Raw genomic sequence first — 11,501 nt, 5'->3', positions numbered from 1 at the left:
GGCTGCTGAAAGGGGCGGCCGCTCCCGGGCTGCGGCTGAGGGAGAGGGGCCCCGGGACGGCCCTTGGCACATCCCTGAACCTCCCCGGGCCTCCTTTCCTCGTCTGTGGAAGGAGCGCTGCGTCGACGGGCTGCCCCGAAGGCCCTCCGAGCTCTAGGCTCTCCCGAGGGACGCTCCACCGACGGCTCCGCTGGGCTTTCCGCACCCCGGGGGGGAAGCCGGCCGGATGGGTGGCACCAGCTGCCACCCTCGGGGCGAGCGTTCGCCTCGGCGGCCGGGAGGGACAACGAGGCCGAGGACTTCGTTGTTGCTGAGTCGTTCCAGTCGTGGTCCACTCTCCGTGGCCCCATTTGGGGTTTTCTTGGCAGAGACGCTGGACCGGTTCTCCATTTCCTTCTCCGGCTCATTTTACAGACGAAGGACTGAGGCAAACGGGGTTAGGGCTTTAGACGACACTTAATCCAGCCCCCTCGGTTTACCAAGAAAGACCTAGAGAGGCCCAGAGAAAGAAGGGGCTCACGCATGGGCGCACAGGAAGCCAGGCAGCCCAAGTGGGATTCGAACTTACGGCCCGGGACATCTACTCCGGGCAACTTCCCAGCGTCTACCGGACCTGGTTTGGGGACCTCGGGGCTCCGCCCTCCGTCCCACCCTCCGTCCCGCCCCCGCCCGCCCTCTCTCGCTTTTAGCCTGGCCCCTCAGCCCGGGATCCGAGAAGAGTTCTGAGCGGTGGCTTGGAAGGCACCGGGGGGTCCGTTTGCCTGTGCGTCCGTCAGGGCTGCGGCGGGCGCGCCCCTCCGAGCCCGGGCCACCGCGCACCAAGGTCATGGCCACCCACGAGCTTGCCCTGAAGCTGCAGCGGCGGCTGAGGCTGGAGCAGGAGTCCGAGGCTGGCCAGAGGCCGCAGCAGAACGGCCTCGACGGGGAGAAGTGCGGGCTGTGGACGGAGCCCGCGCGGGGCGGGAGCCGGAGCCGGGGCCGGAGCCCGGGGCCCCCGACCCCCGGGGAAGAGCCGCCGGCCAAGGAGCTCACGGCCAACGCCGACTCGGAGCTGAAGGCTCAGCTGAACCGGCGCCAGGGCATCCACGAGGGGACGGCGCGGCCCCGGCCCGCCAAGGTCTTCAAACCCTACACCGAGTTCCCGGAGTTCAGCCGCCGGCAGATCAAGGACATGGAGAGCCTCTTCAGACGGTGCGTGCCCTCCGCGGGGTCCCCGCGCCCGTGACACGCAGCCCTCCCCGCCCCCGCCCCCGCCCCAAACCCTGCAGGTCCGAATCGCTGCCCTCTCCACCGGCCTCGACCCCCTGCGCCTCTAAGCCTCAGATCCCCACCCCGACCTCCGGGGCCCTCTGCCCCTCCTGCCCCCAGCATGGGACGCCGCACTCATTCCTTCCCGCGCTCTGGCTTTGGGACCTTGTCCCGGTGCCCCCCTTGTTGTAGGCGTGAGACGCTGTGCCCTGGCCTGCAGCTCCTCCCCTCTTCCTCCCTCCTTCCCGTCCTGCAACCTTGCTGCACACTTAACATCCAGCCTCCTGCACGGTCCTCGCTAATTCCCGCATCACCACCTGCCATCCACTCCCGTCTTTCCCTTGTATCTCTCTCCCCAGGCCCCCCACACTGACTTACTCCTCCGGGCTCTCCGCCTTCTGCAGTGGGTTAGGGAAGGGCAGCCTTCCTACCCGGTTCCCGGGGATGGGAGGCGGGGAGAGAAGGGGGGCGTACTTTCCCAGACTGAGCGGCCTCTGTGTGTGTCCCAGTGGGACCTCGCCCTCGCGCCAGGGAGGGGAGGGTATCTGGAGTGGCGATGGGCGCGATAGCTTCCCTTCTCCCACCCCACAGGTATTTGGGTTCCTGGGCCCGGCACTGCCCTTAGCTTAACCAGCCACGTAGCCTTGGCGGCGCAGAAGCCTGTATGGTGTCAAGGTCTCCGTTGGGCGCCCTGGCCCCTGGCTGTGCAATAGCCCTGGCTAGTAAAAGAGGCGTGCAGGGTTTACAGGGATCCGGAAGCACAAGTTTCTCTGCTGGAAACAAGTGCATTGGCACGTGCCATCCACTAATTAACCTTTGGGCTGAGCTCTGAAGGGGCTTCCTCGCGTTCCTCCTACCTAGCTGAGAGCAGCCTTCCCAGGTCTCTCCCTCCCCCTCTTTCTCTTCCTCTTCTTGCTTCCACCTGGAGAGGGTTGGAAGAGAGCAGCCCCTCCCCAGCTAGAGATAGGCCTTCCTTAAGGGCCAAAGGTAGCTGGGGAATGGATGGAAAGCAAGGTGTATGGAAAAGCCTTCTAGAGACACGCATGCTAGATGCCAGACATTCCTGGAAAGTCCTGCCTTGTTCTGCACGGGTCATTTTGTTTCTGTTTGTGTCTTGGGCAAAGGCTCCCAGGCCTTTCCTCTCTAGGCTGGTGTCTCTTCTCCTTGGCCCATTTAACCCAGCCCAGGGCTGCCTTACTTGGTGGGGGTGGGGATGGGGTGGGTCTGATGAAATGGGATGGCTGAAGAATGCTGATTTGAATACCTCGGTAGGGGCAAGTCCTTCTATCCATTACTTGGTGTCAGCACTTTGGATTTTAGCCTCTATTTTGGCTTTGCATACCTAGTACCCAGCACATAGTAGGCACTTAATCTTTCTGGGCCTCAGTTTCCTCATCTGTAGAATAAGGGGGAGCAGTATGGACTAGATGACCTCTAATCTCATAGATTTCCAGCTGGAAGGGCCCTCAGAGGTCATGAAGGGAAGATTCCTCATTTTACCCAGGAAGAAATTGAGGGCTGTGACTTGCCTAAGGTCACATAGTCAGGAGGTGATAAATTCCAACTCGTGGTCTCTTTCCCCTGGACCACACTCCCTCCTTTCTACCATCTGTAAGAAGCCCTTCCAATCCTCCATCTCAATGCCTTTTTTTTTTTTTTTGGTGGCTAGGCAATGGGGTTAAGTGACTTGCCCAGGGTCACACAGCTAGTAAATGTTATGTGTCTGAGGCCTGATTTGAACTCAGGTCCTCCTGAATCTGGGCCGGTGCTCTATCCACTGCACCACCTAGCTGCCCCATCAATGCCTTTCTTTTGAAACTCCTTCCAGCTCATCCCATCTCTGTCTTGTTTTTACAAAGTTGTTTGCATGTCATCTACCCCCTTAGACTGGAAGCTCCCTGAGGGCAGGGGCTGGTTTTTGCCCGTTCTTTGTATCCCCAGCATTTTAGCACAGTGCCTGGCATGTGGTAGGTGGCCTGCTCTGATTATCTGTGATTTCATCTCTGGGTGTTTATTCAGCCAATCAACAAGTATTACTACATGTGTGCTGTTCTGGGGATATAAGCCTCCCCCCCAAAAAAAACCAACAGCCCCCAAAAGAGCCCAAAGTGAAGAGGGAGCCCATTCCAGGTATGGGAAACAGCTTGAACAGAGGCAAAAGATTGGAGATGCAATATCTTACACAAGGAAAAAGCCAGTTTGGCTGGAACAAAGTGCATGCAAAGGGGAGCAGGTGATGGGTGCTAAGCCTGGAAAGTTAGTGGATAGCCCTCTGGAATTGTTGTCACCCCCAATCCTGGTGCCAGGCTTTTGGCAATGAGCCGCTCCCACCTTAGCTAGGCTGGTGTGCTCAGATGGTAGGCATAGAGCCTGTTGGGATCATTATCTCCAGCTTGGGTTTCAGTGGGTCAGTCTGGGAGACCCCAGGACTCCTTGCTGCTCTGAGGCATTTGGGGAGTAGTATAGTAGTGACATCAGACTTGAGCCTTTAATCAGGTTGCTTGGCTGGCTCACGCTTGGGATGGGCACATTTGTCAAAGTTTGGGTTGTGTTTGTCCTCCAGACTCTGAGCTTTGCGTGAGCCCCACCCCGTTTCCCGGATCAGTGATGTCGTCTCTTGGGCACTCTTGGGCACTGTTGGGCATCTTGGGTACTCTTGGACATCTTGGGCACTGTTGGGCATCTTGGGTACTCTTGGGCATCTTGGGCACTCTTGGGCACTCTTGGGCACTCTTGGGTGACTGGCAGGCAGGCCCAGGAGCAGGCCAGAGGGCTTTCTGGGAAGGCAGAGGAGAGAGCACTGAGTTGGCTTCTGCCCTCAAGGCTGCCCCTGAGCCTTATTAATGAAGCTTGAATCTGGCACCCTGCAAGCCCTCCAGATCAACTGTATCCCATCAGTTCCCACCTGAGACCTTTGGGGCCAATTATACTAATTCCCTGGGATGAAACTGACTGGTGGAAAATGATGGGCGGCATGGTGCCCTTTAACAGGTGAGGCAGAGGATGAGAAAAGGGCTTTGTAGCCCATAAAGCCCAGCCTCCCTCCTAAAACACAAACCCAACCATGTTCGTCCCCTGCTCAGCAAACTCCAATGACTCCCTATTACCTCCAAGATCAAAGGTAAACTGTTTGCCTTTTAAAGCATTTTGTAACCTGACTCCAGTTTTATTACATGCCATCTTCAGTGAAGCCAAGCTGGACTGCTTGATGATCTCCATCTCTTACCTCCAGGCTTTGGCACTGGCTGTCCCTCATGCCTAGCATACCATCACTCTGAGCTCTGCTTTGTAGAATGCCTAGTTTCCTTTCAAACTCTACTCAAACATCACCTCCTGCAGGAAGACTTTCCTGGTTTCCCCCTACCTGCTAAGACCTTCTTTCACAAAATTAACTTGTAGCTGTGTGTGGCTCATTGCCTCTCAATAGATTGGCAGGTCCTTGAGGCCTGGGCTGCCCTGTTGATGTTTTTGGACTTCCATCACCTAGTACAGAACTTGGCATGCAGTAGGCACTTAACAAACGGCCATTGATTGATTTACTCAATTAATGTCTTAAGAACAGATTCTGGGGAAGAAACAAAGGTTAGATGTGCTCCATCCCATCCCTCCCCTCGTGGAGCTTACAGTCTAAAACTTCCTTTACAAGTTTGGAGGACAAACATTTCCCAAACTTTGACAAATGCCCGTCCCGGGCATGAGCCAGCCAAGCAGCCTGGTTAAAGGCCCAAGTCTGATGTCACTACCATCCTATTCCCCAAATGCCTCAGAGCAAGGCAGACCCACGTCATGTAAAATAAGACGGGATATGTACAGTTAACAAGAGTTAACTGAAGGTGCTTGTGAGCTCCAGAAGGGAAGGAGGAGAAGACTAGAAGGTTTCCTGGACTAACTTGGACATTAAAGATGGGTGAGAATAAAAACAAAGCAAGAGCATTCCAGGTCTAGGGACAGCCGAAGCCAAGGTCAAGTGTGAGGAGTTTATAGGAAAAGGGAAAAATGAGGCTAGGAAGGGAAAGGGCCTCGAATGCCAGGCCAAGGGGTGTGAATTTTACTCAGGAGGCAATAGGCAGCCAGAGCAGATTTCTAAACAGTGGATGAACATAAGCAGAATCTCTACATAAGGAGGACGTGAGTCTGGTAACAGTGTGAAGGGGATGGATCAGAAGGGGCGATGGGGAAGTGGGCAGATCCCTTAGGAGAATATGGCAGGCAGAAGTCTTAGAAACAGAGGGGAGGATGCTTGAAATAGGAGGTGAAGCTGCCAGGTCTTGATAACCGATTACACGGTAGAGGAGAAGGAAGAAGCAGTGACTGGCCCGAGAAGAGGACGTGCGAGTCTGGCCAAGCGGTGCTGCCATGAACAGAAACCCTATGGGAGAGAGAGGTTAGAAACTCATTTGGCTGTGTGGACTTTGAGGTGGCAATGGTCAGCCAGGTGGGAATGCGTGTCCTACAAATTGTCAGAGATGGATCCTAGGATCTGAGATCCAGACCTAGCAGTGTCCTAGGAGGCCATTTGAGTTTGATACCTTTGTTTTACAAATGAGGAAACTGAGGCCCGTGGAGGTTAAATGTCTTTGAACCCTGGTATCCAATGATCTTTCTACTGCAATGCTCCAACTCAGGAGAGGTCAAGGCTAGCCATGGAGATCTAGGAGGCATCTGGACAGGACCAAGACCTCCTTTGTAGTTGAAGGCCAAGCAGTGGGTGAGGTGGCTGAGGAAGAGGAGGACCTTCTGGGGGTCCCCATGGGATGGGCAGGGGTGAAGGACTCCAGGGGACCCTGGAGAAGAGGGGGGGCTACAGAGCCTTAGAGGAGGGTGGCCAGGTGAGGAAAGCCTATCGGTGAGAGGACAGGACAGTGGGGAGGGCAGGGGCGAAGGACTCCAGGGGACCCTGGAGAAGAGGGGGGGCTACAGAACCTTAGAGGAGGGTGGCCAGGTGAGGAAAGCCCATCAGTGAGAGGACAGGACAGTGGGGAGGGCAGGGGCCAGATTCCAAGGGGAGGACAAAAATGATGGTAGAGGAGAATTGGAGGCAGAGGGTAGGGAGCAGCATGAGGGAGCAGAGCCAAGGCAAGGCTGTTTTGGGATCACCAGACAGCCACGGCACGATCTTAGGCTGATGGGAAAGTGACCGTTGTGGAGGGGGACGGTTGTTGCTTTTTGTCCTTCCTTCTCAAAGAGGACCATGACATCGGGAAGGTGATGCCATGACTTGCAAGTGAGTTGGATTTCAGGGAGTCAGGGATGTGCAAAGTCACCAGCCTCACTTTCTCCTCCGAAGCCATCTGGGTCCAGAGGCCCGAAATAGATCGGGAGGACTGGAGATGGCCCCTGGAGAGGGGTGGAGGAGGCATAGGAGAGATGGTTGACAGCTGGGTCAGCCTGGGAGGAGGCATCAGGAAATGGAGTTGTTCACAAGTAAACAAGCTTTCACCTGGCAAGCAGTGTGGCCTAGTGCAAAGACAATGAGCTTTGGAGGCAGAGGACCTGAGTTCTAATCCTGCCTCTAATGGTTACTACCTCTGGGACCCTGGGCAAGTCACTTACCTCCTTGGTCCTCAGTATTCTCACCTGTAAATTGGGCAGTGTTGGGATGACCTCTGAGATTCTTCTAACTTGAGATCTGTAATCCTATGAACTAGTTTTTGCCCTCAAAGAGCTCACAATCTAATTGTAATATGAAGAAGTATTTATTAATCACCTACTATGTGCCCAGAGAGACATCTCCAGTCGTCCTGATCCACATCTGGCCACTGGATCCATTGGCTGCAGAGGAGAAAGTGAGGCTGGTGACTTTGCACAGTCCTCCCTCACTTAAATACAATTCACTTTCAACTGCCTGATGCCACGGCGTCACCTGCCAGACGTCACAGTCTTCTTTGAGAATGAAGAACAAACGAACGAATCAGCAATGATGTGCACAACACTGCTTTGTGCTGGGGATACAAAATCAAAAAGAAAACGGCCTTCCCCAAATAGAAATCTAATAATCTTACAATCTCACAATCGTCATTGTGATGATCTAACAGCCAGGAAGTTTAGAGCTGGAAGGGCCCTTGGAGATTCATTAATCTAATTATTTCACTTGACAGAGAAGGATCCTGAAGTTCAGAGAGGGGCAGTGACTTTCCAGAGGTCACACAGCTAGGCAGCAGACTGACTAGACCATTTCTTCGTTTGGTCGATGGAATTGGAGTCTGTGACCTTGAAAAGGTCCCTTTGAGCTTCAGAACTTGGTGCTTTATCTGGAGATTAAGTAATGATTTGTTCAAGAGATCCGTCAATGCGGGTGGCAAAGGATTTCAAGAGGGGAGGGCTATGGGCCTGCAGGTCTCACACAGCCCCATTCAAGACTGCCCAGTCATTCCTGCCAGCTCATTCCGAATTCAGTTGGGTGCATGAGTGAATTGGAGATGTCTGACCCACTGGGTCTCCATGGACACCTGTTGTAGTTTTAACACAGTGTTAGGAGAATTAAGCTTAAGTCTGACGAGTCTCTGCCAAGGCTGCACTAACCCTCTGTGCCCAGAGCCAGTCTTTTAGCAGATAAGGAGACGAGACAGCCTCTGTGTCCAACGTCAGGCGGAGCTAAAGGGGCAGGAGGTTGGCACGTTGTCTCAGGAGATAGCTTCCATCCAGGACCCGGTGGCTCAGCTAGTATTCAGTCGAATTCAAACCAATAAACCCTTCTCCGGAGGGTTGGTAACATGGCTACACAATTAACCCTTGAAAGAATGCTGGATTTGAGATGAGAGTATCTGGGTTCCAATCCCAACTCTGCCCTTCCTACTTGTGTGACCTTGGGCCAGTCTTCCTCTCTCTGGGTCTCAGTTTCCTCCTCTGTCAAATGAGGGGTTGGGCTTAGGTGGCATCTGAGGTCCCTCCCAGGCGCCTGAGTGCCCAGTGAGCAGTAAATAGAGTAAGAAAGGTAGGATTCTGTGAGGTTTCACAATTGGATTCTGTCCAGTTAAGCTCAGGTCCTAGAACATGATAGGAATTTAGAAATACTTGTTTGATAGACTTGGCTTTGGAATATGGTAGAAAGAGCCCCGGAGGCAGGCCTGGGTTATGCCGTCAAACTGTAAGGTCTCCGCAGATGACCAAATGCTGAAGAAACCCAGGGACGGAGCCCAGGGAGGATCACTCGCAGGAGCTGGTCCTGTTCACCCTGGAGAAAGGAAGGCTCAGGGTGATAGGATGACTAGTGTCAAGTTGTGTCTGCTTGACCCCAGAGGCCAGAACCAGGACCAGAAGGTGGACGCTGCCGAGAGGCCAAAATGGACTTGTTGTAATAAGGAAACCCTTCCTAAGAATTGGAGCTGTCCATTTATTGGTGGAATGGACTGCCCCAAGGAGGGGTCCGCTCCCCGTCACTAAGGGCCTTCAAGCAGATGTTGATGGTCACTTATTGGATGTTATAGGGGGAGGGAGACTATTGATTAGAGAGATGGGTTGGACTAGATGGTGTCTCCCTATCTGTGCCTCAGTTTCCTCATCTGTAAAATTAAAGGGTTAGACTCAGTAGCCTAACATTTTGTTGCTATGAGCCTTGAAGGATGCCAGTGAACTCCAGGTGTTCCTTAATGAGTGAGTAACAGGGGCAAATTATTCAAATTTATAGTAAATATCAGAGCTGGCGTCTGAACCCATGTTCTTTGACTCCAAACCCAGCATTTTTTCTCACTGTACAGTCCAGCCAGGGATGCTGGGTAGGATTACTTCTCTTGTCTACTCCCTGGACTCTGGCCTTCCTGCCAGGGTCTTCCTGTGGTGGGAGGGCATCTACTTCACTGCCAGTTTCCCCTGAGCCTCTAGCCGGAGAGCTGGGTTGACAGAGGGGCAGACAACTAAGGAGGCCGTCTGGCCCAGTGAGCTCATTTTACAGATGAGAAGACTGAGGCCTGGAGATGTTAAGTGATCGGTCTAAGGTCACACAGGTAGTAAGTGGCAGAGCTGGGATTTGAACCCAGACCTTGGCATCATATCTAAAGCTGGAAGGGCCTTCAGATACTTTCTTATCCCGCCCCTCTGTTTAACACAGTAGGAAAGCAGAAGAGGTGGGCTAGGGGTTGAATCCAAGCCCTAGGCTTGTAGATTTAGAACTGGAAGGGAACTTGGAGACTGTCTGGTTCAACCTCCTCATTTTACAGATAAGGAAACTGATGTGGGGAGAGAGTGATTTGTCCATGCTCACACAGGTGGTAAGCGGCAAAGCCAGGATTTGAACCCAAAGCTGGACAGGCATCTAAGCCACTGTCTTCACTTTCTAGATGTCAGGTCTATGGAGCTTAAGAGATTTGATTTGCTTAAAGTCATACCAGTAAGAAGTAGCTGATACAGGATTCGAACCCGGGTCCTCGAACTCCAAATGGGGCACTCTTTGCTCTATTTTGTTGCATCTTGGGCACTTGTCTGCCCTGCTCAGGGAAGTCCTGAGTGCCCAAGTTAATGAAAAAAACAAGCCAGTTCCCGTACCGAGGGTGTTGGTGTTTTGATGTCTGCAGATGACCACATACCCTTCCACTGCCCTACTTTGGCTTTGGCTCACGCCGTCTTGTATTTCTTTTCATCTTTATCCCCACTCTAAATAAATCTTTGGTCCTGCAAAGATTCGTCCCCATTACCGTCCTGCGTGAGCTCAGCTTGCCAAATTTCCAATGCTGATGTACTGTGTTTCCAACCAAGCTCCAGGGCCGAGTGTCCTGAAGAGTCACATCCCCCGGGCGTGGCCTGCCCATTGCCCACCTTTGGGGTGGCCCTTGTCCGTGGTCCAGGCACATTTGCTTCATTCAACAAAGGCTTGGTCCCTGGACTGGACCAGCTCCCAGCTCCAGTAAAGGCTAGGTGCAGTGGAAAGGAGCTAAACCTCTGCCCAGACCACAAACAATGGGGCTTGGGTGAGTGCTGGACTCCGGTCAGCTCAGGCAGGAAGACCTGAATTTGAATCTTGCCTAAAGCATCCACCAGCCACACAACTCTGGGCAACTCAGTTAACCTCAACCTCAGTTGCTTCATCTGTAAGTCCATCTTGAGCTGGACCCAGTGACCTCTAAGCCCCTTCTCATGCTAAATGTCATTCTGCCTGTGGTATTTGTGGTTAACTTCTTCTTTTTTTTGTTTTTTAAAAGCTAGGCAGTGGGGTTAAGTGACTTGCCCAGAGTCACATAGCTAGTGAGTGTTATGTGTCTGAGGCCAGATATGAACTCTGATCCTCCTGACTCCAGGGCAGGTGCTCTATCCACTGCACCACCTAGCTGCCCCCTGTGGTAAGCTTCTTAGCCTCCCTGTACCTCAGTTTCCTCATCTGTAAAGGAAGGTACTGGATTAGATAGCCCTTAAGGGATAGCAGTTGGACAAGGGTTAACCCGAGGCTGTGAGAACTTCGAAGGAGAAAGCAATGAGAGGGGTAAAATGAGGATATTGAGGCAGATCAGGGGTCTTAGCCTGGGGTCCCTGGAGACGTTTCAGGGGGCCTGTTCTTCTTCCCTTCCATTATGACTTTTTAAAAAACAAAAGCATTATTCTGAAGGGCTCCTTCCTTTCGCAGGCTTCACCACCCTGCCAGGGATGGGGTTTGTGACACAAGCTTGGGAGCCCCCAGACTAGATGCTGTCCACAATTCCCAATTCTGGTGCCGCTGTTGAGAACTTCCGGAGAAGAAAATTGGATGAATGCAGCATGTAGCTGCTCTGTAATTTAGGCTCTTAGACAGTGGGGTGGGGCCCTGAGAATAGGGATAAGTCAGTCAGGATCTGAACCCAGGGCTCCTTGGCTCTGAGGACTGTCTCTCCTGGGTCACTAACTGCTCTGCCCAACTTTATATGGTGTTCTGACAATAGCTCGTATTTACACAGAGCTCGAAGGTGTGCAAAGAGCTTGTAAATATTAACTCATTTTATCCCGCGACAACCCTGGGAGGCAGATGCTATCGTTTTACAAATGAGGAAACTGTCCACAGATAAATCAGATGAGCTTGAGACGGGCCGAGTGATCTGCTCAGGGTCACAGAGCCAGGAAGAGTCTGAGCTGGATCTGAATTCAGGTCTTACTGATTCTGGATCAGCCACAGCACATACATGTACACATACATGCGTGTGTATATACATGTATACAGTATGTTCACATACGTGTATGTGGGGTGTTTGAACTTCACATATATGTATGCAGGGTGTGTTTAAGCTCAGCATATGTATGTGTATATGCACACACAGGATGTGTTTAAGCTTTAAGACTTTTTGGGAGACAGT

At 52.8% G+C, this 11,501-nt stretch overlaps 1 protein-coding gene across 2 annotated transcripts in view; it reads left to right on the top strand.

Moving 5' to 3' along the window:
• Positions 1-826: 826 nt before the first annotated feature.
• The window catches only part of EFHD1 (EF-hand domain family member D1), a 49,660-nt gene continuing 38,985 nt past the window's right edge, over positions 827-11,501 (top strand). The window contains exons 1-2 of one of the 2 annotated variants that reach the window (XM_027875315.1): positions 827-930; positions 973-1,191. In XM_027875315.1, coding sequence (XP_027731116.1) covers positions 827-930; positions 973-1,191 — 323 coding nt within the window. Of the gene's footprint in view, positions 1,192-11,501 lie in introns of both variants that reach the window. The other variant, XM_027875314.1, reaches the window with a different exon arrangement.

This window comes from Vombatus ursinus, unplaced genomic scaffold (genome assembly GCF_900497805.2).
Source record: "Vombatus ursinus unplaced genomic scaffold, bare-nosed wombat genome assembly UNPS02014808.1, whole genome shotgun sequence".
Taxonomy (NCBI): domain Eukaryota; kingdom Metazoa; phylum Chordata; class Mammalia; order Diprotodontia; family Vombatidae; genus Vombatus; species Vombatus ursinus.
This window is presented reverse-complemented; position numbering and strand designations above follow the sequence as displayed.